The following is a 27,986-nucleotide window of genomic DNA, read 5'->3' on the forward strand; positions in this document are numbered from 1 at the left end:
ATTTTGTGCCGGTTGTTTGAACTATGGGTCTACTACCTGCTTGCAGCCGTGCTGCTAGAATATCAGTCTATAAATTGTTTTAGCACTTGGTTTCGACAGGTATGGTTTTGCTGACCATCAAGGAAACAGCAGCAATGAGTTTCAGCAGCATTTTTACATTTCACGTTTGAGCTATGGAGGTGCTACCAGCAGCTCCCGGCAAGCACCTACAACCGTGCTTCTGATGCCTTTGGTGGAGTGGGTGACACTCCGTTCCAGACCGCACTAATGTGGGTAACCATCGCCCACCGTGGGTCCGTGTGACTGCTAGCTCCTGCTCTGGGCGCCCACCGAGAGACGCCGCGGGCAGGAAGTTGGGCCACAGCTGGTACTCGTGGACTCCGTTCCACTGCCCTAGTTCTAGGAGACCTGCGGCGGCCGCTGAGGGGAGCCCGCCTAGAGAAGCGGGCCGGGCAGGGCAGGGCAGGGCGCGGCGCTCATTACCACAGCGCTGCGCCTAGGCGGCGGCTGTTGCGACGGCGCGGCGGGAGGGTAACGGCGAACAGCTCCTCCTCCTCCTTCTCGCCGGGTGCAGCATGGCGGTCAAGGTGACTCTCTCCCTCCGTCGCTTGTCGCAGGAGGACACGGGCAGACCCGCCGCTTGCCCGCGCGGGACGGCCAGGGGGATGGCGGGCGACAGGAGAAGGCAGCCACTGCTGCTGTGGGAGACCCCCGGCGGGTCAGGGGAAGCCGTCGGCGGGGGTGGCGATGGTGGGGCGACCCGGGGGAGGGGTGGCGCAGTGTATCTTGCCGTCTCCACCTGAGGTGAAGTGAGACAATGGAAGCGCGGGCCCAGGGCCCTGCGAGCATGGGGAGCCCCGGGGCGGGCAGGGGCGCGGGCAGAGGGCCCTTAACGGACGCGTGGGGCCGGGGCGCCGTGCGTCGTGCAGGCAGCCCGGGATCTGACAGCTGTCACCGACACGGCAGCCCGGTGCAGCTCCGCGGTCTGACAGCTGTCACCAGCACAGCAGCCCGGTGGAGCCCCGCTGTAAACACCGCGGGGTCATGTTTGTGGTTCTCGCCGCCGGTCAGATAAGAGACCTGTATTGCTGCCCCTATCAGCGTGTACGGCAGGTGTTATCTGCGCCTGGCCAGCGAAGCATTAACTTGCTTGTGTTTACAGGTGCAATCAACCAAAAGGGCGGATCCTACAGAACTACGAAATATTTTTTTGCAGGTAAAATGAGATGTCTAATGTTGTTTGATTGACAGGCTGGTATTTTTTTGCCCTTCCAGCAGTTTGCATATGTCGTGCTGTGGGACACTTGAAAGTTCACTTTGCAGGCAAAGTGTTGAAAGGGCCAACAGGCGCTGAGGAGAAGCTGCTCCTGACAGAACTCGTGATTAACCATTTCAAAATCATAGTCTTAAATAATTTTCTGAAATACACATCTAAAGCAAATAATTGTAACCAGAACTGTTACTTTGTAAGTACATTGTTGAAAGATTTGAAAAAAAAAAATTCTTCCATAGTTATGTGCTTTGTCCTTGGGGTTTATACTTGGTCCTTTTACAAATGGATAGACAATTGACATATTTTTTTATAAATTAAAATTGATATGTTATGATTGATACTTTTCATAAAATTATCCACTGAATTGCCATAGAATCATCATATATAAATAACAGCATAAAGCTGTCTCCACTCTCCTTAGTTATAGTGAAGCATGGTCTGAAAGAAAAATCAATCAATCCTAAAGACTTTCACAGTAGGATTTGAATCAGGCAGATGGAGTAAGAGCAATTATAGTTAAGGTTTGTAGTTGGGCCACTGGTACTTCCAAAAATCATTAAAATACCTTTTGTCTTTTCCCTTTATCTTAAGTATTACACAATATACTCAAGAAGCTTTCCTCCATGAAAAAGGAAGGAACATAACATGAAGCATTAGAGCTAATAGTGTAAATAATAAAATTGATTACTTAGTCTTTGACCTGTATCTTTTGGTCCTACAGTATTCACACATCATAAGTAGACAGAGGAACTTTTTTTTTCCTGAAGCAGAAGAGTTATAGCCCAGCCATAAGTTTGGTGGATTTTTACTTTGGCATTCTGGCTTACAATGGTGGTAATGCTGCTGGAATGTGAAAAGTTAGAATGTTGGAATCAAACTTTAAAAGCCCAGCATATAGTTTCTAATGAAGGCCTTCCATCAAAGTTTCATTTATTGTTGACATTCAGCTTTTGTAGGTAAGGAATACAGTAGAATATGTTAATAAAATGAGCAACATGAAAATATGATCAAAAAATAAAACATAAAAATATACAGGTCTAGAACATCACATGGCTATTTTCCAACTTTTTGCATGCTTCATTGCAAAAAGTGAGATGTGGTGTCAAAATACTCTATTCAACTTGGAAGTGTGGATTTTTTTATTCTCTACTTCCAGCCAGTAGAAGTGCTTGCTTTTGGAAATCAGTAATTGTGTTTGAAGTTGTTGATTTTGATCATAGAGGGAAAAGAGAGAGAGCATTGTACAACTGGATCTTGAAGTTGTCTCTCTGACAGTAAATGTTTTAGTGACCTGGAAAGCAGACAGTCTGGTTTTAGAAGAGCTTTTTTGTCTTTTCCATGTCTGTCTTGTAATCTTCAAAGAAACATGCAAATTAAGTTGTGGATTTTTTTGTTCTCTGGGGAATGAAAAATATGAAAGCCCTCCTGAGAATCTGAGATTTGCAATGAAAAAGGAGAAACAACAGAGGCACCTCTGGCATAGGAGGATTTTATTTTGGATTATGTCTGATTATAATTGAGTTTGAAATTGTGTATCTTGTTTGGCAGATAGTCTTAATTGCAGACTTAAAAAAAAAATCTAAACAAAACCCACTCTTTTCAAGACTAAGCAGTAAAAAGCCTTGTTATTGCTAGTGGTACACACATGAGGGGTCAGATATGTTGTGCTCATTGCTGAGAGGGCTGGCCTGTTCTGTGAGCCTCAGCTAAAGGTTGCGCATTCCTTCCTAAATTTGGCTTCTCTTGGAAATGAGTGGAAGCGAAGATGTGAACTCTAGACCTCTTCGTCATCCACCTTATTCATAGAGAGTGTACTTATATTTCCTTCTGTTCCTATATATCCTCCAGTGTGATGTGTGCCCTCTGTCCATCCACTTTAAGTTTTATCCTAATGGGTACATGATATATACCTATCTCTTAGAATGTCTCAACCTTGGTATATGTATATATTTTAAAATAATTTAAAAATTAAAAATGTTAAATTTGGCTTGTATTAAAAGGAGGTGCTGTTATTATTACGTAATCCTGTAACTATGCAATGCAGGTACAGGTTTCATGTTTATGCACCATCAAATAAATATCTCAGGTGTTTGCTAGCCATTTATTTCGGTAACAATCATAAAAGACCAAAACAGAAATTCACTGAAGGATAAAAGAGTTATGTAGAACAACAAATTGCTTAGTGAGCCTTCCTTCTTAGGCAAGACGCAGTCAACCCTTGGGGAATATAGTTAAATTACTCTCTGCCTACTGAATGCAAGTGCAGCCTGTTCCAGCAAGGTGGAGGAAGAAACAAACCCAAATTTCCAATTTTAATACAAGAAACATCTCCCCTCTTTCCACCTTCAGAATGTCCTGAATCTCTGGCTCATAGCTTAGCTTAATTAAAAAAAAGTGTTAGTAGTACTCATGGGTCTCTTTTCTGTTGGAACTTCTCCTCTGCCTAGATAAGACCACTGGGATAGAAAAAAAACTCCTTTACATTGAAAACTAACCAATTTTGCATAGAAAGCACTGTTTATGAACATGTGGTGATGAGCTACCTCTGTTGTACAACTAGAGAGGATTTTTTTGTGTGTTTATATTATGCAGTGATGTTTTTAAAAAAAAGTGTCACATTAGTTCATCAAAGTGCTTACCCAAGACAGTCTATAAACGTACAGTAAGAATTTTGTGTTATAAAGTAACATAGTTCAAGATGGGACAATACTGGGTTAATCGATACATGCAAATTAAGATAAACTTTGTTTCCTTTTTTGTGCTAAAAGCCTCTTTAAGTTGTATAGTGTAAAGATGACTTGAGGACAAATGTAAATACGTGCTGAAATGAAATAGCCTAGCTACTTTCTCAGGCCTTAATTTATTGGCTCGCTGCCAAGCTCTTTCAAAATACCATGACCTTCTCATATGGAGTTCCTTGTAGCTGTCAGTTAATTATTTTTGTCTCAAAAATTTTTTAGCAAAATTTCCACACACAGTTTTACTGTAAAACAATTCATTGCTTGTAATTAACTCAGATAAATTGATGTCTGAAGAATCTGTTTGTATTTTGACTGTCTTTGATATGCACTCTACTGTCATACAGTTGAATTCTGTTATTCGTGAAGATAATGCTCAATACCCTGCATGCTTGATGATCCTTCCCACATAAAACTTTATTTGGATTTGGGGGTTGGAGTAGATGATCTCTCGAGGTCCCTACCAGCCCCTGACATTCTGTGATTGCATGTCTTGCAGCAGAATTGTGCTTCATAATGCATGTTTTAGTCACACTTGCATGTATGACTAAGAAAACCTTTCGGAGTTGATTCAGAGAAGCCACAGTTTTACTACATGGGCATGTCAGCAGCAGTGCTGAATTACAGGATTCCTGTCCACTCCTTTGTGTTCCTGTTTTTCTGGAAATAATTTATTTTAATTCTGCATTGGTTCAATAGTCTGGTTTATAGTGCAGTGTTCCAAACAGCTGTCATCACAGCTATGGGGTGGAAGAAGGTGAGGAGATGTGAGGGACTGGCATTACAGAAGAGCTACATGAAATGCTTAAGCAGGTACTGATGCTGATGCAAGCTCCTTTATGCTGAAATAACACCCTGACTGAATTGGTTGGGTTGCCCATAGCTGAAAGAAGCATGAGACATGTGGATGATCTGCTTTATCTAAATGGAATGTTACACATTAACAGGTATTGTGTGTAAGTCTTATTGTTAATATCTAATTCCTGTGGGTCCCTGGCGGTCTGTTTTTTTACTCTTTCACATGTGTCATCCGAACCAAGATACTGGAGTGTATAATGGAAAAGTTACAAAATAAAGATAAGTTCATTAATCAAAGTTTGACTTAAATTATACAGATATTGCACTATAGGTCTTGAGGGACATTTGCATTTCTTTTTCTGCAGAGAATGCTTACATAGTCATCATTTAACAGCTAGAACCTAGAAAGGTGAATTATGTTTTGCAAACTAATTAAAAGTGAGTACTTTTATTGCAGATCAAAATTCTAATGAAGAAGCTGTGTAACTTCATTTTCTCGGAATGGATACAGTTTTTTGTATATGTTTGACGGTCTGCATCTAACTCACTGTGTGTACAAGTGGATTTTAAATGGAGAATGGATTTTAAACTATTAAATAAGCTTGCTTACACGTTTTGAGAGCAAAAATGCTGAGAAACAAACTCAGTCATGAAACTGGATTTGATCTCAGTAGTTTAGTGAAGTAGACTTCTCTGTGAGCTACTTTCCTGTTTCCCAGGATGCAAACATAGTGTAACTTTGCAGTCTATATAACCATCTTGAAACAAAATATGAACTTCCATAGTATATTTCCCTTTTATTCAGCACTTGTGATGCTTTCTGCTTCTGCCTCCACACACGAGACTGGGAATGTGCAATTTAATTTATGTGAAAAAGTGCACATTTAATTTAAAGTTGACCTATAGTTAAAAAGTAGTGATTAATGCTTTGAGACAAAAGTTGTTAGTAAGAGTACTGATGCAGACATGTCAGTTTTCTGAGTATATGGATAATAAAGGTGTAGTTGGTTATTTTAGTTAGTTTCCTTAGTACTTTGTTATTTTTGTTAGAAAACTTAATAAGATTAAAACTCCAAAACATACAAGTTGACTGAAATCCTTTAGGTATCTGTATGAATTTTTACTTAAGTGAAAAAGGCCCAAACCATTACTTTCAGGATAAAAAGTGATCTGCAAATCTATTTTTCGCAAAAAGAGAAAATAAAAAATACACATTTTCCAAATTAGTAATGATCAGGAGCAATTACTCAGGAAAGGATCTGCTACTGGAAATTCTAATAACATTTATATATTGTGTTTTCACAGTGTAGCTGCAAATAGCTGCAGCATGGCTATAATTTTTACAAATTTATGCAATTATCTGACACTTTCTGGAAATGCACAGTTGTCTTTATATTAGAAGATCTTGGTCATTATATGAGCTATTATGCATCCCTATTCTACAGGGATAATCAGATTGTGGGACACAGCTAATATGGTAACACGATTAATCACATCCTTTGATTTCAGAGCAGTTATGTGTGGACAGTTGTTTTAACTGCTATTCAGTAAAGATACTAGTTTGGTAATTGCTGATAATTAGCATCTAAATTCATTCATTTTTGGATTTGTGGTTTCATTTTTTATCTTTAGTATGCCAGCGTTGAGAAAGATGGTGAGCATTATATGACCCCAGAAGATTTTGTGCAGAAATACCTAGGACTTCATACAGATCCACGCTACAATCCTAAAACAGTGCAGCTGTTGGCTGGAGTGGCAGATCAAACTAAGGATGGGTGAGAATTTTGCTCTCCTTTAGAAGCTTGTACTGCATTGGTAAATGCAAGAGTGAATGAATTTGGTAATTTAATCTCCAAAAACATATGTTTTGTTACACTTTAAGGTTATTTAGATAATATTTTTTTTTCCTCAGGTTCAACGGACTATAAATTTGTGGAAATTAGGAAAAAAATACAATGTTTAACCTGCACTTTTTAATTTAGATTTGTTTTAATGGTGTTTTAACAATTACTGCAAATGCAGAGGAAATTGACCTGTAAATAAAATTAATGTAGCATGATTGGCTTGAAAAACTTCTTTTCTGTGTACTCATGCCCATGATTAGATATTTTATAGAGTCTTTATTACCTGTAATTAAATGTGTAAATATGGGAACACTTTCTTATTTCTGTAGTGTGCAATTCAAGTCAAACCACTGAGGTCTCTTTTTAACAGTGCCATGAGACAGTAATGACTCTATGAAAGAGGAAGGTGCTTGCATAATGAAGATGAAGACACTATCCATGTAAAGTTTTTTTAACTCAATTTGCAGACAGTTCTGTGACACTAACTTACACAATGGCCATTCCAATGAGGTTGTACCCTTCTAACTCACAAGTTAGAGGAGCCTTTTCTCTTGCTATATGGAGGCTTCTAGTTTTGGCTTTGGAATGTAGCAGGAGTCATAGGCAGTGTTAAAATGAGAAGGTTAAGATGGATTAGAGAACAGGTCAAGAATACAGAAGAGAGTGAGTATTTTATAGAGGATACAGGGAAAGTTGCCATTAAAACAATAAATTTGTAAATATATCTAAATATAATTTATTTTATATTGAAAGTCCCTTAACTTCAATTTGTGAATCTAAATCTGACCTCTGACATCACTTAAAACATTTTTATTTTCCTGTGTTTTGCTTTAGGATATTTTATTAGTTTCTATAGTATTCTGAGCAGCTTGCACGATATCTGTGCTTTGCAAATTAAATTGGATATGCTGTATACAGTTTATATGAATGAGAAATGTAGGATCTCCTGTTTGATGTAGGGATTGAAAAGGCTATTTTATATGTGCCTGTTGAAATAATAGTCTAATTGATGACTAGTAAACCAACACATGAAATGTCTTGTTTCTCTAAAATTTTGGTGTACATTTCTTCATAGAATCACAGAATGGTTTGGGTTGGAAGGGACCTTAAAGATACCTAATTCTAACCCCTCTGCCATGGGCAGGGACACAGAATGTTTTGTAAAAGGATCTTTCTTACAGTAGGAAATCAGTAATTGTTATTATTGCTACTACAGGACTTTACATTGAGGAATTGCTTTTTTTATTCCTTTCCCTGTGAATGTAAGGTTTTTATTGGGTTTTATCTAATTATTTATTGATTTTTGTATTCTGTATCTGCTATTATATTCTGTTAGCCTTGCTTGCCCTTCAGATAATTACTCAGTGTTCTTGGTAACTTTCTTTGTTAATATTTTTGTATTTCATTTAGGTTTAAGTTCGGCACTTTAGGAAAAAAAAAAAACAACACCAACACCCACAGTTTGGAATGGGCAGAAATGGAGGGATATGTTTAAAAAACTGGGGTTTTAGTTTTTTTTTCTGTTGGTAATTTGATCCTTACCTAACTGCTCTGGAGTATGAGTGCCTTCTCCCATTACTGCAGCAACAAGACTGGTTTGCTGTAGTGGAACTATGTAAGGTACTTTTTAAAACAGATGACTGTTCACTTTAAAAGTGTTTATTCCTCATTGTTACAAATGCACGTTCTGAGGAATTAATTCAATTAACTCAGAATTAGAAGTTGGCCTAAACTGCCTTGTCTGCTATTTGTGTAATACAATGGGATTTCATTTATCCTGTGACTGTTCCTATCTATATCAGAGACACTAGTTTTGAAATTAGGATAAATATCCTCCCTGAAGAGTGTAATTGTGCATGTGTGCCAAAACCAGCTTCACAGTTATCTAAGTCAATTAGCATTAGTAGGTATTGCAGTTTTAAAATCAAAGATTTTCTTCTATGTTCCCAGTAGTCATTCAAAAGTCTTCATTTTCATTACTTGTTTATGTGAACTCTCTTTTTTTTTTTTTAATCAACATATCATTCTTAAAATTTGGAAATGTATTCTTAAGCTAAATCTTGAATAAAGAATTGATGTGTCACCTAACAGTCACAGCAGAGCTACAGATGATGTCTAAAAACTATGTTGTGTGGGGAAAGAAGAGCAAAAAGTTGTAGTAGAAAAAAAAAGGAAAGACAGAGAAGAATTGTGAATGCATGACTGGCTTTGTGTGCTTTTGAAGGATAACTGTATGTAAGAAATAAGGAGAAAGGAAATTTTACAAATGTTACAGATAAAATGAAAGGTGAGTGATTTGAGATTGTTAAAGACACTAATGCAACAGGTTCACTGAAGGATACTTGATTAGCAATTGGACAGGAAGCTCCATCATTGTGTTTAATCCAGCTCCTGTTATCTCTGCTCTAATGGATAATGGAGGATCACAGGGAATATCCCTGCTCTTAGGCACTGCAAGTTGAATATATGGAAAGGAATTTGAATGTATCTGTCTCCTTTTGCTGTAGGCACTGTTAAAGTGAGACCTCTGAAGATGGCTTCTTTCAGGTTCAGGCTTTTACAAATGCATTTTATAGAGATCATCACTTGATTCTGTCAGTTATAAAGCTTCCTGGTTAGGAATTAATTTGTATGTCAAGTTTATGCTTGTGAGGTGTATTTTGAAATTATAGGCCTTACAATTATTTTAAAGGATATTCTGTTTCTAAACCCCTATTTATCCAGATCATACTTTGGATGAAATTGACTTTGCATCTGAAGAAGCATTTTCACATCTTTGATTTTTGTGGCTAAAGTGTGACAAATACCATAATTTCGATTTTGCCATACCTCAAGTAATTTCAAGATCACTACATTTTTTTTCTGTACTTTCTGTATAATTCAAGAATGCTAACATATATAGCCAACATGGATTTACCAAGGGGAGCTCCTGCCTGACTAATCTGATAGCCTTCTGTGAAACCAGGACCAAATGGGTAGGTAAGGGAAGAGCAGTGGATGTTGTATACCTTGGTTTCAGTAAGGCTTTTGATACTGTCTCCCGTAATATCCTTGTAGAAACGGTCAAGAAAATCAGCGTAGACGGTTGGTCTGTGAGGCAGATTGAACACTGGCTCAATGACAGAGTTCAGAAGGTTGTCATCAGTGGCACAGAGTCAGCTTGGAGGCCTGTGGTGTTCCTCAGGGATCAGTACTGGGTCCAGTTTTGGTCACTATCTTTATCAGCAGCCTGGATGAGGGGATTGATAACACTAGGCACCAGTATAGTCTAGGGGTCATCCTGTTGGAAAGCGGCTCCACAGAGAAAGACCTTGGAGTCCTAGTGGATAGCAAGTTCTCGATGGGACAACAATGTGCCCTTGTGGCCAAGAGAGCCAGTGGTATCCTGGGGTGAATCAAGAAAAGTGTGTCCAGCAAGTCTAGGGAGGATCTTGTCCCCCTCTTCTCTGCCCTGGTGAGACCACACCTGGAATACTGTGTCCAGTTCTGGGCTCCCCAGTTCAAGAGATACAGGGACCTGCTGGAGAGAATCCAACGGAGAGCCATGAAGATGGTTAGGGGACTTGAGCACTCCCGCTATGAAGAGAGAGACCTGGCTGTTTAGTCTGGAGAAGACTGAGAGGGGGTCTGATCAATGTCTATAAATATTTCAGGGATGGGTGTCAAGTGGAGGGGACCAATCTCTTTTTGGTGGTGCACAATAATAAGACCAGAAACAACAGGTTCAAGCTTGAACATAGAAGATTTCACCTCAACATGAGGAGAAACTTCTTTACAGTGAGGGCGGTGGAGCACTGGAACAGGCTGCCCAGACAGGTTGTGGAGTCTCCCTTCTCTGGACACATTCAAAACCTGTCTGGATGCATTCCTGTGTGACCTGCACTTGGTGATCCTGCTTTGGCAGGGGGGGTTGGATCCAATGATCTCTGGAGGTCTCTCCCAACCTCTTATGTACTGTGATACTGTGATAACCCTGCTTAAAATATCTCAGTCCTGCTTTATGTGTTCTTTAAGCGATACAGAGTAGATAAATGAATTAATGATGTGGATTGGTTTTTATTTTTCCCCTCAAGGGAACAATGTGTACTTGGCTTATTAGCAGTAAACAATGTATATGTGAAGTAATCACTATGAGCTAATGAACTCCTACGAAGAATACTACATGTGGCAATGCCAGCGACGAGCAGTGTGAGCAATCTGGCAGTGCAGGCCTAGAGCCTGACATGGTGGTAGGCCATGCTCAGCACAAGTGCAGAGCCAGCTAGCAGTGTACCAAACAGTGCTGTGCCTGCAGCGTGTAACTAAAACAAGACACTGGTAGCTATAAACACAGCAGGTTATCTTGGGACAACAGGACATGCATCTGCATCAACAAACCTCGCGTGTCATCAGTAGTTGGACCAATAATCTATAATAGTGTGATGTGTGGTCACTCATAGGGAAATGATGAGTCCATGCCAGCAAGGCACTCCGAGTTTATATAAGTTGTAGAAGTTCCCTTGCTACGCACTTCTGCCTTTCCTATCCCTTCTTCTTCCACGCTTTACTTTACTGTGCTATGCTCGCACCATAGGCCTGCACCATAGGCCTGCAGTACTGGAACAATAAAGGAACAATACTCAATCATATTGGTCAGCTGTATTGATTCCAATCACTGTCATCGATAACTGCATTCAGACTAATTATGTAAATTTTCTAGGAACATGTACCATCTAGTCTCTATTTTAATAGCATCTACTGAAATAGTATTATTTTTTTTTAGTTTAAAAAAATCTAATTAAAATTCTTATTCCCATTGATAATTCATTTGATCCCAAGATCCCATGTATCCCCTCATGTATTTCCACAAAAAAATAAAAAAAAAGGGGAACTTGTAGCTGGATGAGCTATTCTAAGTCAAGCTCAGTCCTCTATTTTTGCGAGGATGAAAACACACAGTAGTTTCAATAAACCAAGTTCGCTGTTAAAAGTGAAAAGGTTTTTTGGAGTATTCTGGAAATGCCACAGTATACACCTGTTCTAAATATCTTTATGGATATGTGGTTTTACTCTTCTGCCAGCATCCTTCATCATCTTTTCCTGTCTTAGGTCTTGCCTTACATTCAGATCCTTCCCTGCATTGTTCATATCTAATTGTCCTTATGTCCAAATGTTCGTAGTTTTCTTCTTGTTTTCAATTATGTGACTTTTGCAGTTCATGTTATATTCAAAGTGTAGTATTTTTTCTTTGTGTGTAGTAAAGTATAACTTTTTCTGAACCTATTCGTTTTTATGAACATTATATGTTATTTTAAGAAAATATGTGTATTGTATAACATATTCCTATACTTGGGTTAAAAGGTTTTCTTTCTCAATAGTAATACAGAAGAAAATTAGTAATATGATGACAGCCCTGTACATTGCATGGTGGTATAATATCTGTGGACTTTTAATGTCTTAATTTTTAAATACTATCTGCTAGCATTTGTAATTACAAGGTAATAAATCATAGGTATGTATTGAGACTTTATTATATTTTGCTGTTGATGGATCTGAAGAATTCTGTCCTTTTATAGATGGAGAACCTGAGCTGTGTAAAGGTTAAGTAACTACTTAAATATAACAACTACCTTTTCAGTTTCTAGTGTAGAGTCTTAACTTTTTTATATTATAATTGTATTTTCATAATTGAATCATAGAGTTTTCTAGAGCATCAAAACAAAAAAATCATTGGTATTGTGAATAATTTTTGGAATCTTCATAACTGTTGTATTTTCCTTTGTAGGCTCATTTCCTATCAAGAATTTTTGGCATTTGAATCTGTTTTGTGTACTCCAGATGCAATATTCATTGTTGCTTTTCAGTTATTTGACAAGAATGGCAATGGAGAAATAACATTTGGTAAGAATATCTAAAGAAAAAACAGTTTAAGAAAGTGATTATGATAGTACAAATCATAATAATGATACCTCACCATTTGGTGCATAGAAATGCATATTGTGCAGTACCATACTGAGTTCCTAAGAATTCGCTTGAGTAAAACTTTCTTTTTCCTTTCAAGTGAAACCAACTTAAAAAGTACACAGAGGCAAAATACATTTTGCTCTGTCTTCTCCTGAAGTAGTAATACAGTACTGGTTTGTTCAGTGTCATCCTGAGTAAAATTCTGTCATGGTCCTTTTGAACTCCTTCAATGATGAAGGATTTCGAAAACATGTTCTGTATCTCTACATGTGTTCGAAGAATTGTTAGATACAATTAAGAGGTCAATATAGAAATTAAGAAGGTCTAGTCTTTTGAGTTACTAGTTTAGTGTTGAGCAGAAATTCTGTAATGTTATGACTGTAACTTCCAACTAGATCATGTATTTGAAAAATTAGGAAGAAATGTAGCCTTTAAGGGGTTTTGTTTGTTTGTTTGTTTGTTTTTCCCTAATCATAGAAATTAGTAATTGGGTAACATTCTTTAGACTATCTATATTGCTTCATGATATTGCTAAATAACTGTTACTAACATTGCAGTTTAAGAAGAACTAGGTTTTACTTTAAAAACTTCATTTATTTATGAAAATTAGATGAATCAATAGTAATTTTATTGAAATGGGAATTAAATGTTACTTCGATCTAAATAAAGCTCTCAATAAAGAAAATGCAAACTATTCTTGAATTTGTAACCACTTTGTACCATTTTGTTCTTATGAAGACGGTTGCAACTTGTTAAAAAGAAAGGAAGTCTTTTTTATGGAAACAAACCACTAGATTTAAGGTCTTAAATAATGTTAACTGAAGGATTGAGTACTGAGCAATTTGGATACACGAGATCTTGAAAATAAAGTCTTCTGTTAATGGTGTGATATTTAATAATCTCACAAAACAGGGATATGCACTCTGTAGCTCTCGGGAACACATTTGAAATAGCTGGTTTCATACATGAACAAGAAGTAATACCAGGTTGTGTACAGATTCCTCAGACTAAGGATTGTTATTTTATGAGGACATAATTTATTAAAGGCTAAGAGAACGCAAACAAGACAAACTGTAAAACTGATAAATTTTTTTCTGTATCTTCACTAACTTTATAAGGCTGTTAAATCTTGAACAGGAAACTCTTTAGGGAATTTAAAATTTACTATTGGTTTCTTGGTTTTACAAAATTAATCAAATTGCATTTGTTACTGTATACAACATACCAGTTGGACATCTTTTTGTGCCACAGTTCCCACATTTACTGCTGGCTTTTTTGTTGTTGTTGTTTTTAATGCAGGCTACTTACTTTTACTTCATAGGCATGTCACACAAATTAATGCATGTGGGAAAAAATGGAATGATGATATATGAGATGCTCAGAATTTGGTAGCTGCAGTCAATTTACAAGTCAGGCTTGTGGCCTATAGAGGCTGGTTCATAAATGAGTCCTGCACTCTTTCACACCATGTAAACAGAAAGGCACAGGATTTTTTTAAATAGAAACATAAACAGATAATGAATTATTAGAAATATGCTGAATTAGAGTAAGTTTAGCTAATTGATAGGGGAATTGCTGTTAGACAGTTCAGCTTCCTTTTATGAGACTTTCTCAGGTCTGTGGATAAACCATGTTGGTTATGAGATCAAACAAGATTTTCTCTCTCAGAATACTATGTGGATGTGATTGCATTCATTCCAAAGCTAACTCAAGCCAGTAAGTTTGCTGGAAGTGACATGTTTTTACTGAGGTTTTCTGTGCATCTGGAGAAGAAACAAAGGTGCTGGAGAGTGGATCACAGAATCAGTTTCAGTCTCTTGAACCCAATGCTGGCCTTGCTGGACATAATCTCTCAGAGTCATTTGGGTATGACTATGTGTATGATACTGGGTATGGCATTTTTAAAAAATCCTGATCTAATCAAATTTTCAGTTTTCTGGAGAAAGTTAAGTATACTTGCTTGCTGGGTTTTATAACTGTCTCTCTGTTTGAAAGCAGGCTGCTCCAGTTAGATTTACATTTCCTTTTGAGGCTTTGTTTACTGACAATAGGCTTGGACCATACTTGAGCGCTTTAGCTTCTTGTGGTTTTTAGCCCCAGTCTTCCACTTGTCTCTTAAAAAGTTTAACTTCCAACTCTCCAATGAGGAAACTACTAATTAAATTGTATTCTGTCTTACAAGCTGAAAAATGGAAGAGAACAAAAAGTTAATGATTCTTTTGAAACTATTTGGTAGAAATACTTGTCAGAAATACAATTTGTGGACTATTTAATATTAATTGAGACATTTGAAACAGGAAGCTTTCTGTCACTTCAGTGTCATCTACTTTCTTACTACTGTATGAATAACTGCCACAAATGTTCAGATAGTATGCTGTAATGTTTATATAGTAGGTCCCTTGCTAGAACATGACATTTTACCTGCTTTATATGAACAATCTGTATGGCCACCTGAGTATTTCACATTTCGGCTACACTGGTCTTACTGTCACCTTGGTGAATAAAAAGCAATAACAAAGTGATGGTGTAGTTTAAATGGCTTTTTAATCATGGAGAAAGAGAAAAGAGAAAAACATTTTGTTTCCAGGTTAAATGCTTATATATATCTTAATAAATGATTTCTAGGTGAATGTTTTGTGGAAAATCTATTGCAGATGAGCCCCTATAATATTGCTTTTACTATGCAATGTTTAAATGGTAACAGTTACATGCAATAAGTGACTTGCTTATTTTCATGAATTGTCTTTCTTGTTATGGGTTACTATCTATAGCCACAGAATACTGACAACCACTATATTTGCTTATTTGATCATGGGATATAACTGACTAAGCTACTTCACATGAGTGAAATACTTAAAAACACTCCACTAAGTTAATGCTGTTGTACTTCTTTTTAGTCCTGTTCTGTGGCAGTCATTTGACCTGAATTCAAGTTAAAACAAAGCTGCATATTAAATTTGTTCAAGCTATTTGTTTTGCTTCAAGGTCAAAGCTGGTAATCCTTACTGTGATTAAAAGTTGAAGTCTGTGACTATCTCTCAAAGATAGGTTGTCTAACTGAAAGTAAAAGGGTTCTTTGTAATTTATCATCCCTTTGATAAACCGTACAATGATCTGGATTGTATAACTTTTAATTGGAATGTACAATTCAAGGCTTTTTCTACGTGTTCTTCCTTGTACAGTCACCACGAAGAAAGCCATTCTCTGATAAACTGTAGAATTTCAGAGACATATTTTTAGTTAGAGCTAAAGATAAAATAATGAGATTTACTGCCATCATGTTCATGATTCTTGTGTATTCCTAATTTTTACATTATTTTGGAGATAACTACAAAATACTTACAGAACCCAACACAAGACTTCAAAAATGTCCTTCATCTCAAAATCTAATAAAAATCTTTTGCAGAGTATGATGACCTCTTAAAAGGCACTTAGGAAAGTAAGGGATACCTACTAATACACCACTGTGAAAATTACCACGATTTTAGTGAACTGCAATAATAAACATCAATGTACAAGTTTCAGGATCTGGGTATATGGTGATACTGAAATCTTGTCCATCTGTTTTCTTAAGCAAATTTTAATCTGGGAGAGAAAGTTCAGATTTTCCTTAGGACATAGAGTTTGAGAACACTGGAAGAAGGTGAGTCAGAAGTACAAGAGAAAGGAGATGAATATATGTTATCTGCTTTTGAGTGTTATTTTTCAGGAAACTTGGATCACCCCTGGTACTCCATATTGGACCGAATGCTGGGATTTGGATTAAATCTTGAGACTTCTGCTTTGTAAAATACTATATGCAACTGTAAAAGCTGGAAACCATTTGAAATGTAAACAGAAAAAAAGTAAATCTGAGTCGCATGACTACAGATCTGAGGCTATAAGAAAAACACCAAGTGTTATCAAGTGTGCTGGATCTAGGGCTGGTGTTTGCTTCCTGGTAGTCATACATTAGTTGCTTATTTTCGAGATGTGCTTTACCTAACACATGTAGATAATCTAGGAAACGTCAGTGTATTTCATGACTTTGTTTGGTCCTCCTGTTTTTTTTGTCTTGCTTTCCTTGGGTTTATTTTCTTCCCTGTTGTATGATTCAGTTTTAAACATTTGTGAGCAGTGCAGGATGGGATCCCCTCATTTTTTTGCAATTATAATAATAGAGTGTTAAATTCAAAACCATAGTTCAGCAAGAGGGAACAGAATAGAAGAACTACACATTAAAATTACCTGTATTGACAATTTGTCATTATGTCTGTCATTAACCTTAAAAAGAATCACTAATCCTTTTAAAATCAGAGTAGAAATACAATGGAGCTATTTCTAGTTTAGCTTTCTCGCTTTTCCTGCCACTTGCCACTTTGCTCTCATGTCAAATAAGAATTGCATTATTTACATTTTGATCACTCTTAATATACTTCTGTTGCATCAGGTGATAAAAATAATGTCTTTCTGCCTCTAACTGTGATATTTTATGCTTGAAAGTAAAAACATGTAAAATTTGCTGTTACCAGAAAGTGAAAAATAGCAACACAGAATATGCTAATGTACATAAAGGCTGAAATATGTACAAGTGAGACTGTAGATGACTGAGTAGACAGATTAAAAAAAACCCACCCTATTAAGCAACAAACCTTTAGCATACTGATGCTGGTACTTAAAACTATCAGATTTATATTTTGTGTCTCTGACAAGCATGATAGATGTTCCTTTGCTGGTGAGAGGGAATGACAAACTGGTTAATGTGTTGATGGCACTGGAATTGAGGTTTCCACTTGCTTCTCGGGGAGCTGATAAATCAAAATAAATTATGCACGGCCTGAAGGCATGTTTGAGGTAGTGAGCTCACCCCCACCATGGACCATCAGCAAGACATTATAGCATTTATAACTTAAAGTATTATTCCTTCTGTGAAATTCAATATTGCCTGCAAATTCTGTTTTTCTTACATAATTTTTCTTACATCATTTTTGTTACCCACATCTCTTAGGTAATGATATTTGATGGATGTTGAGTCAGTTGTGTATGCTGCCTGTAAATAGGTGCTCCAGGCATCTATAATTTGTTTGAAATGATTGGGTGGGAAAATTCTGATGCAGTCTTAAGAGAATGCATGTTGCCTTGGTGGTAATGTACTAGTGCACTAGAGTAGTAGGTTTATTGTTCCTGGGGCTGGTGGTAAGTTGAGTATGTCATCAGGCTGCTGACTTGTATGCCTATCTGAGAGGAAAATGCATTGCTATAAACCTGGAAAGAAAGTTATCAGCTCAGTAGGAAAGAATTTCACTGCAAAAAGGTGAGCAAGGAGTAGGAAAAGACATTAGTAAATGAGCAGCATGTATCGACAGGGACGATGAATGCATTCTGTAAAATGTCATACTAAAATGACAGGGTTTAAAAAGAATTTTCTGTTTGCCCCCTGCAGAATAGCTCAGTTGGAAATTTGAAGTACTTGTAGTTTATCTTAATTTAGAAGCATTACTGGTTTTTGACTGAGAGAGATAAACCAAACCAACAAGCAAATACTCCCAGCACCTGTACCTTGATGTTACCTTTTTGTTGGTTTTGTCAGTGCTTTGCTTCTGTTGTGAAAACAATAAACTAAAAATAAGACTTTTGTTAATCTTCAAAGTGGTAAAAGTAAAGGTGATGATCACATCTGTTTGCTTCTTCTTATCATGTGAGTTGTTAGTTGTGATGGCTATTTCCTTTAAGAGAATTGCCTGCAAAATTGGATTAAAAGGTATTGATGTGTTGTGAAGAAAGCATTGCTGCTCTTCAGTAGAAGTACTAAATTTTAATGCTTGTCTAGATAAGTTTGAAAACCTCAAATGGCTTTGAAAATTTGTATTTAGAGTTTCAATGGCTTTAACTGTGTCAGTTACTCACAATAGGGACATGATTTTACTGCTGTATGCCAAATGTTTCATAAATAAAGCCAACATAGAATTAATTAAGAATTAGATAAAAGGCTTATCTACCTGGGCAAGAAAAATTGATAAGGCCCCTCAATTTTCAGAGAAACAACAGGCTAATCTGGGTACTAGGATTCTTCAAGTACATTCAACTAGTGATTATTAATTAATTAATTAATTAACTAGTTCAATTTTTCTGTGCTGAAGCAGCTCGGGGTGTGTTGACAACTAGTTGTAAACATTTTTAAGAAGAAGAAATCACAAGCATAGGAAACCAGTTCTTGGTTGTTAGTATACACTTAAAATGCTTGAATAAGAATTTATGAAAAGGCTAGGGGCCTAAGTTTCATTAATAGTAATTGGAAGAACTCTCTATGTGAGTCTGTATGAATGTTTCTCTAAAGTTAAAAGAAGGGATCATTGGAAGCAGTTAAAAATACAATTTAAATGTTGTGGCTACTTTGGTGCGTTTTCATTAGAACTCAGTTTTACAGATGTGCAAGTTGTTACTACTTAACACAGTTTGTGTGTTGGTAGAGGAGCCAGTCAGTACAATTAAGCAGGCCTGTCTTCCATTCATAGCTCAGTGCCCTTTTGCAAACTCAGTGGTAAGCTGTACTGATAATGTTTTTAGTACATGAAGACTTTAGGTAGTGTGGTCAGAAGCTGCAGTGAATCAGTGGTAGGTGTGGAATTTATATTTGCATCTGCTGGTTTTGTGGTCTCTAGCAATGAAGTATGGCAAAATTAAATTGTTTAGCGCTCCATATTGGGTACTTTATCTCTCATTTTTTTAATCCCCACCTTGCATAGAATAGATACATGTGGACAGTTACAGGTAGAGTAGTTTCAAAGTTTCTTGCTTAATTGTACGACTCTGTTAGCCTACATTGCAGTGGAAAGTGAGTTAAATTGCAGGTTTTTGACTGTACTCTGTTTGACCTTTTGCTGAATCACTTAGTAGGCATAATCTGCCCTTTGAAAATGTAATTCCAAATGGACTCTGAAGCAGATAATAAAGCCAAGAAATCCTGCTTTTTATGTGTCCATTCAGAGATGCATTTGTCCTGAATATTCCCCTTCCTTTCCTCACTGAAAAGATAAACCATATAGGGATTTGCCTAGATTTGATCTAGAACTAGTAGAATGGCTATAGAATTTAAATGATGAATGAATCAAATAGTCTTTAAACATAGAGAAAGCAGTACATTTACTCCAAGTAAAGAGCTCTTGATGGAGTTACCAAATTATATTTAACAACTTTGCAGTTTGTATTTTAGCAGAACCATTTAAACGTATAAAAGAGGAGGTGTGTTTTCAACTAAACAGTTTTGCACTTTGTTTTACATTTGAGCTACATGTCACATTTTATTTTGGTTGTTAGGAGGCTCTAGGTTAGTTGATAAAAACAATTCAGATGCTTTGAGGTACATTTTGAAACGCGTTCATGTGCTGTGAATAGGTGTCCAGTTATACTGTTTATGTGCCTGGATAATCTGCACAAAAAGCAGGCTCATTTAGCAGCATGGCAATGCTGCATATGAATAAACCATTCTTTGCTTTTCAGATAGATTTTTTTTTTGTTTTAACTGAATTCTGATAACACGTTTGGCATTGAGGTTTCTGCTGCACAGTGTACATACAAAGAATTCCATGTTCTGAAATGACAGGTTTTTTTCTTTGCTTCATTTAAAAGAGGACATCTCTATCTTCACTTATCTTAAAACATTTTAATAACTGAGACTACCAATTATGTTTTATAGGATTTGATTTTTGTGCTAAGGCCTTATCAAGAGCTTTTAATAAGGTGCTTTCTGCTGAGTTAATGATATGTTTTAGATGGCATTTCTTATACCTATCTTCAATAGACATATTCATACAGTGTGATTGTAATAATCAAGTTTCAATCAAACCGTACTTAGTATGACAAATATTGCATGAGATTGCAATGCAGGTATATGTGCACTTGATAAAGTGCTTAATTTGACTCCTAGCAGAGACAGAGAGCCACTGTTGATTTTTAAATCAGAATGCAAAATGACTCTTATTTGTTATATATGAGGGAAATTGCTTCTTAATTAAAAATGAGTAAAACACTCACTCCAAGGTTTTATGCAGTAATGCAAAAAGTATCATGTTGTGTCAAAAATGTGTTCCTACACAGGGCTGTAAAGGTTTGGTTAGCAATTATTCTTAACAAACTAAAACACTTCTTGAAACAACTGCTTGTAATATCATTTGTCATATCCTTCCTGCAATGTTTGTAGATTTACTGTACCCCAAAGCTCACTTGTTGTTTTTCCCTCTCCCAAAGCAAATGTCAAAGAAATATTTGAGCAAACTGTTATTCATCTTCAAATCCCCTTCAACTGGGACTGTGAGTTCATTCGAATGCATTTTGGACATAACAGGAAGAAGCACCTTAACTATTCAGAGTTCACTCAGTTTCTTCAGGTCAGTTATTAACATTCTTCCAAAGCAGGACTGAAACTAATTTTCACTTCTAATAGTACATTAGTAGCAATATAAATTTTGAGTTTATTCTGGTAGTGGTAGTCATTACATGATTCTAATCCTAACAGTTATGATGAACTGTTGTTTATCCGTTGTACTTTAACTTGAATACCATCCTATAAAAGAATAGGACTAAATATACTGTTTATGAAATTAACCGTTTTACTGATTTTTGTTAAACTGAATTTAGGGTCTACTTTTTCTGTCATAGGAATTTAATGGCAAAACTAACCTCTACCAGCGAAAGATTGCTGTTAACCATATAACCTCCCATATAAAAGTCTTGGCTTTGAAGGATCTCACTCCAGATTTTGCTAATAAACGTATTACAAATTGAACATTACACTAGAAGGAAGGAAGACATCAGTTCTAAAGGATGGAGGAAGAGGAAAGTAGGAGGAATTTGTATCATAATTAATGAGGAAGAATTTGCCATATTGTACGTAATTATACTGAATTCCATAAATTAACGTCACTGATCACCAGAGTTTTCTGTCTAGTAGACCTGAAGAAAAGCAGACAATGTATTTCCAGAGCTGGCTTTTAGTACAAAATAGTTTTGGACATACTGTCTCAAAAGTAGGGAGTGATAGATGTGCTTTGATATTACCTGTAATTATTTTCCAGGATAACAATAGATCTAAAGCAAATTCTAGGAGAAAAAACCACGTCTTAACTAGATACTATCTGAAGTCTGTATTGTAAATTGAGACACTGGAGTTTGGCACAGTCTTTCAATGAGCCAGCATTGTGCTCTTGTGGCCAAGGCCAGTGGTCCTTGGGTGCATTAAAAAGTGTATCATCAGCATGTCAAGGGAGGTTCTCCTACCCCTCTACTCTGCCCTACTGAGGCCACATAGGGAGCATTGTGTCCAGTTCCAGCCTCTCCCTTTAAAGAGAGACAGGGAACTACTGGAGAGAGTTGAACAAGGGGCTACAAAGATGATTAGGGGACTGGAGTGTCTCCATCACGAGGAAAGGCTGAGACCTGGGACTGGAAAAAACAAGTCTGAGGATCTTGTAAATGCTTTTAGCTATCCAAAAGTCAAGTGTCAAGAGAATGGGGCCATACTCTTCTCAGTGATGCTCAGTGACAAGACAGGGGTCAGTGGGCACAAACTAGAACACAGGAAGTTTCATCTAAACGTAAGGAAAAACATTTACAGTGAGGGTGGTGGAACACTGGAGCAGGCTGCCCAGAGAAATTGTGGAGTCTCCTTCTCTTGAGCCTTTCAAGACCTGCTTGGACATGCTCCTGTGCACAGAGGGTTGGGACTAGATGATCTTCAGAGATCCCTTCCGGCCACTACCATTCTGTTATTCTGTGAATGCTGCAGTATAACATTTAAGTTACTTTCAAGGAATAAGTTGTGTCATGCATTTGGGACTGCAAATTTTGAGATCCCAGGCATGAAATTGGGACACTAGTGCAGAAAAATAAGACTGATAGTGAGAAGAATCTATGTGTTAGGAACCCAGGACAAAATGATAAATATCTGTTCCAGTTTGTATTGTTCCCAGATAATGTCATGCAAAATACAGTTACCTCTTCCTGTCATCATATAACAAAAACCCTCAGCAGAGAAGAGTAGTATGGGCTGTGGCAATTTCAGTGTGTGCACAGGTTAGATATTGTTGCCCCTCCTTTTATATCAGGTTGTTTTCACTATTTAAGACAATTTTCTGGGGTTTGGATCAGAGTAGGCTTGTTCACTATGATCTAGAAAACCCTGATCTTGAAGTTACAAGACTTCCTTGTATCACCTTTACAGTGATTTCTCTAGATAGTTTGCCCTCCTCTTACTGTTTGTCAGAACATGGTTGTTATTTTTACTGCTTCTGGAAGTCAGAATTGATAGCTGAATGAGGTGTTTTGTTTGCGTGAATACAAGGAAACAACTTTTTCTGGATGTAGAATTTATAACCATCATTATTAAGGTTAGGTTACTGCAGTATGCTTTATATAAAGGTTTTTACAGATTGTATAGCAGTTTTAAATTGCCTGAAATGAGTGACCATTTCTGACATTGTGGGAGGTAGCTCTTGGGGGCAGTCTAAATCTATATTATATAATTTTCACTGCCATCCTGTTTATTTTTCAAGTTCTTTTCAATGAGTTATTTTATAATAGCCCAGTCGTATTTCATCTTCAGTGTGTAGCAAATCAGCTCGTTTTGCGTCTTTGAAGTTTCTCTAGCAGTTAACTATTTAATAAAGGAATATACCACAGGAGATAGGTTTGTGAAGTTTATTTCCCAAAGCATTTAGTGAAACTGCTATTTCCTTACAGTTGAATTGAGGCTGTTCTTTGAGGAATAAATCTATGGATAGAATCAATGTGAAGGCTTCTTGTTTTAGTTGAGCTGGCATTTTAGTTTTAGAATGCAGTTGTACTGAGGTCTACCTGCACAGACATATTGGGGTATGCTGTAAGAATATGAAAATGGAATTTGCTTCTAATCTGCTGTTTCTGAATATGCATTCTAGGAGCTGCAGTCAGAACATGCAAAGCAAGCCTTTTCCATGAAGGACAAAAATAAAAGTGGTATGATAACTGGGCTGGACTTCAATGACATCATGGTTACCCTTCGCTCACATATGCTAACTCCATTTGTGGAAGAAAATTTAGTCTCAGTAAGTGTAAAGAGCAGTGCCTTGAATCCATTGTTTAATAGCTGTAACATCTTAAGATGTTAGTGCTTCTTTCTCACTTTGTCTTCTATTTATCACTGCCTTGGTGCTAGAGATTATCACCTTCATAACAGAATGAGCAGGGTGAAATATGGCAGCACTCCTTGGCTGCAGTAGTGGAAAAGTTTGCCAGTGTGTTTTATACACCTAAAGTGCAGTTGGAAATATGCTTTCCAGTGAAGCAGGGCAAACAAGGTTATAATTTTTGCATTTGAATATACGAGAGATATCAAAAGGTGCAGACTACTAACTGTTTTTTCCTTTTATAAGGTCTTACATGCTTTTTCAGATCAAAATTTGGAAAATCAGTATGTAGATTCTAGAGGTAGAATAGTTACAGCTGTGATAGTCTGGCAAGATCCATAGGTAAAGTAATGACATAGAGGTTACAAATTGAAAGTATATAAGAATGAAAGTTATATAAAATACAAAGTAATAACTTCTAGCTTACTGTTTTACCTATAAATCTTGCCTTGTCTAACAAGGTGTACCATTTTCCCTAAAATTTGTAGCATCAACTAACTTCAGACTTTGAAATAAGTGGTCACTGCTGTATGTTCTGCAAGAAATCATTTTATGCCTTTATCTAAGGTAACATTTACATGCATTTCTCTGTTAGAAATAGAAAGTATTAGAAAACTATGCAGTGATACATGTAGTGTATCAGACAAACTGAATAATAATAGATGATTGTTTGCTGATAATTTCCTAATATTCAATTTTAACTAAAATATACTATCCTGTCTAATAATTCTCCCCTCATATTGCTATTAAAAATATCTTAAAATTACAGGAGTATAAATACATCTTTATGCTTTTCCTTATTTGCCCAAATGGACGTTTCTGTAATTTGTAAGAAGATTCTGCAAAAGGACTTAAGGCACTTAACTGCTTTAATTTCATTTTTAAAGGTAGCTGGTGGAACTGTTTCACATCAGGTCAGCTTCTCCTTTTTCAATGCATTTAATGCCCTTTTGGATAACATGGATCTTGTTAGGAAGATATACAGTAATATAGCAGGTACAAGAAAAGATGTTGAAGTCACAAAAGGTAAAGTATGTTCCTACATTTTATTAGTCTTCTATTTTTTTGTAGTCTGGTGTCACGTGTGAGTTAAGAAAAGTCAGAAGCTGCACTGGTATGCAAGATTAGGGTTACTGTGAAAGTGTTTAAAGGGTGATTTTCATCTTTGCAGGTTTGTAATGATTTTCAGCTAGCTCGTCGAGGGCTAGAATTCTGGCAGATATGTTTGCCTTATTAGTTTGAATGGGTTAGCATGAAGGGGATGTATGGTTGCTTAGAGAAAGAAAGTACTTAGGGAATGTGATAGAATGGATTAAGTTTGAAAATCCCTCATCAGTAATCTCTGTGTTGTTACTTTATCCGTGAATAAATATTTTTCAGAAAAAAAGGTAGTAATTTTGAACTTCTTAATGCTTACTTGCCCAAGTGATTTTATGTATAGGTTTTGTCTGTTAGGACATAGCTAATCCCTGTGCACATAAAAGGTTGCCAGATTTCAGTCTTGCTGCAGGCATAAGTGGACTGCTTTTGTAGTCATTTTATGAAAGATTTTATCACGGGTGTTATTACCTGTATGGATGGGACCAGCTAAGCCTATGTGTGGTAAAAGGCATGCTAAGTTGTTGGGTTTTGTTGTTGTTTGTTTTAGTGTTTTGGTTTTTTTTTCCTCTTTTTTTTTTTTCCTGTTTTGCTTATCTTCATAAGCTCTGCATACCTTACATCCCTAAAGGAAAGCATAAAATGCCAGTCCTCAATCTCTAAATTGTGCTGACTCTGCTTGGATTGGTGTGCTGGAAAAAAACAACCTACCATGTTTTCACAGCTCAGACTTGACTGCTGTAGCTTGCAATTAGGTCATTAACATGTCACATAATTTGGCTGGATGAACACCTAAACTTGGGGTCATTCAGAGTTATCAGAGAAAGAAATCTGGACATGATAGCAATAGATGAGTCAGTTACGCTTAAAGCTATGAATAATGCACCATCATTCAATTCTGTTCTGTTCTGTTTTGCAGAACTTTAGAAACAAAAATCACAAATTGTTGGTATGGTTTTATTAAGGTTGCTAGTATGAGGATTTTTGTTGACTGATGAATTCTTACCATAAATCAAAGTTGAAAAGGCCTGCTTTCAGAGAAACGTTCTCCTGAAGATACCTTTTTTATTATGGATTTTTTTTCTTGGTGAAAAGTGACAGATTTAATTTTTATGATGTTGAAGTTGTTTGTGAGCATTTGATGAGGAAATTTGATGAATAACACAATTGCTTTGTTCTCTTTCTCTTTTAAAACCAGAGGAATTTACCCATGCTGCAATCCGATTTGGACAAGTTACACCACTGGAAATAGATATTCTCTACCAACTTGCAGATTTATATAGTGTTACTGGGTAATGTAATAATTAATGTTATCATTTAAAAAGAATTATTTTTCTATGTGAAAACTGCTTATTTTAATATTAATTTTTCAAAGTTGTCTGTTTCATTATATTTCAATACAGTACTTTATTCAGTGTTGTAGTGACTTTGGTGTATGCATGGGTTTTGTAAGTGAATTATAGAGTCATAGATACACATGTGAAATAAATACAATAGTTGCAAAAGGCTACAATGTACTGTTACTACTATTTTTAGGTATTGATGATGTTTTGCATGGGTCATGTGAAAGCTTAGGTAGGAATACTTAGAAATAGTTTAATTTGTGATTATGTCCCTTATTACTAATTATGCAGAATTTGCTTCTGAATTATCAAAGCTCCTTTTATCTCCACTTGTGAGCTACCAGAACAGAATGCACTCTAACTTCAGGGATTCTTTACTGCAGTGTAGCAGACTTTCTTGACATGTGCATTCAAGCATGACAGGTGGTTGTTTTTTAACTCAGGATGTATTCTCTGGGGTGTGGCCAGGAGCACTACACTGAGCATGTTTAATGTTTCACCTAACAGTAATTTACTTTTCCCTGCCTTTGTAAAGGCGCTTGACTTTGGCAGATATTGAGAGAATAGCACCGCTGGCTGAAGGTGCATTACCTTACCACTTGGCAGAACTCCAGAGGCAGGTAGGTAGAAGTGATATATACAATACAATTGCTGAAGTCAGGTGAACGATTACATGTACTTGCATGTAAAAGAAGAATAATATATTTTAAACAGATTCTTAACAAGTGAAACAAGCTGTGTGTATTGCTGCAAAGATAGAAATAGGGCAGACTATTAAGTAATGTGCCCAAACAAGGCATTAGATGTCATGATGAGGGATGGCCTATTTAGATATGAGCATGAGTAGAGGCTTGGATTCCTTGCATTTCTTAATTCTTGAAAAGGCCTTTCTAGTAATCTAACTGTATATTTATGAAATTGTTTTTAGATAGTAAAAGATAGGAGTATTTAATTTGAAAAAAACAAGGATGAAATTAGCCATTGATTGTTGAATTTCACTATGCTTGTTGACTGTCTGACTGTGGCAGTTTTAGGCTATACCTTTAAAATTTAGCAGATTTGGAGCAGAAAAGTAGAAAAACATAAATAAATTACTATTGGGTGTACAAAGGAAAACAAAATATTATTCTAAACAAATTAATTGGACAGAATGTCTGGGATAGATGCAGCTGTACCATAACAGTCTTTCACATTTCACTTCCATCCCCATTCCTTTTCTTTTTCTCTGGCTTGGCTGTTCTGCTGGGGAGATAATAATGCTTCTGGCTGGCCTTGAAGATAAGAACTAACATTCCTTCCTCTGAACTCCTCTTTTCTTCTGGTACAGGGGGGAGGAGGTTTTTGGGGGGGGCAGTGGAGCAGCTTCCCTGCTCTCTGGGGAAACCAGAGGGGTGCCATGGGGGTTTCTGTGTTATTTCCTAATTGTAAATATATGTATAATATTGTAAATACTGTATATTTTGTACATATTGCATATTCATTGCATTCTATTGTAAAGTGTAGATTTTTGCTTGTAAATACAGCTTTCATTTGCTTCCGACTGAGTTAGTCGTGCTAAGTTAATGTGATGGGAAACTTCAACCCACCACACTGACCTAGACAATAGAAGAATTCCAATTTACTGGGGCTGATGAGTAGAACCAGAAGATGAAAAATATTGCAGTAAAATTTAACCATTTTAACCTTTACATTCATGTTTGCTAACTTTACTTTTATCATGCTGAACATGAGCCTGCAGTGTGCCCAGGCAGCCAGGAGGGCCAATGGCATCCTGGCCTGCATCAGGAACAGTGTGGCCAGCAGGAGCA

General features: G+C 36.7%; 1 protein-coding gene across 1 annotated transcript in view; it reads left to right on the plus strand.

Moving 5' to 3' along the window:
* The first annotated feature begins 539 nt into the window (after positions 1–539).
* Positions 540–27,986, plus strand: part of SLC25A12 (solute carrier family 25 member 12) — a 47,981-nt gene continuing 20,534 nt past the window's right edge. The window contains exons 1-9 of the mRNA XM_054174564.1: positions 540–587; positions 1,163–1,216; positions 6,442–6,584; positions 12,418–12,533; positions 20,823–20,962; positions 23,510–23,656; positions 24,625–24,763; positions 26,034–26,127; positions 26,714–26,798. Coding sequence (XP_054030539.1) covers positions 576–587; positions 1,163–1,216; positions 6,442–6,584; positions 12,418–12,533; positions 20,823–20,962; positions 23,510–23,656; positions 24,625–24,763; positions 26,034–26,127; positions 26,714–26,798 — 930 coding nt within the window. The 5' untranslated portion in view covers positions 540–575. The remainder of the gene's footprint in view (positions 588–1,162; positions 1,217–6,441; positions 6,585–12,417; positions 12,534–20,822; positions 20,963–23,509; positions 23,657–24,624; positions 24,764–26,033; positions 26,128–26,713; positions 26,799–27,986) is intronic.

Source organism: Dryobates pubescens, chromosome 2, assembly GCF_014839835.1.
Source record: "Dryobates pubescens isolate bDryPub1 chromosome 2, bDryPub1.pri, whole genome shotgun sequence".
Classification (NCBI taxonomy): Eukaryota; Metazoa; Chordata; class Aves; order Piciformes; family Picidae; genus Dryobates; species Dryobates pubescens.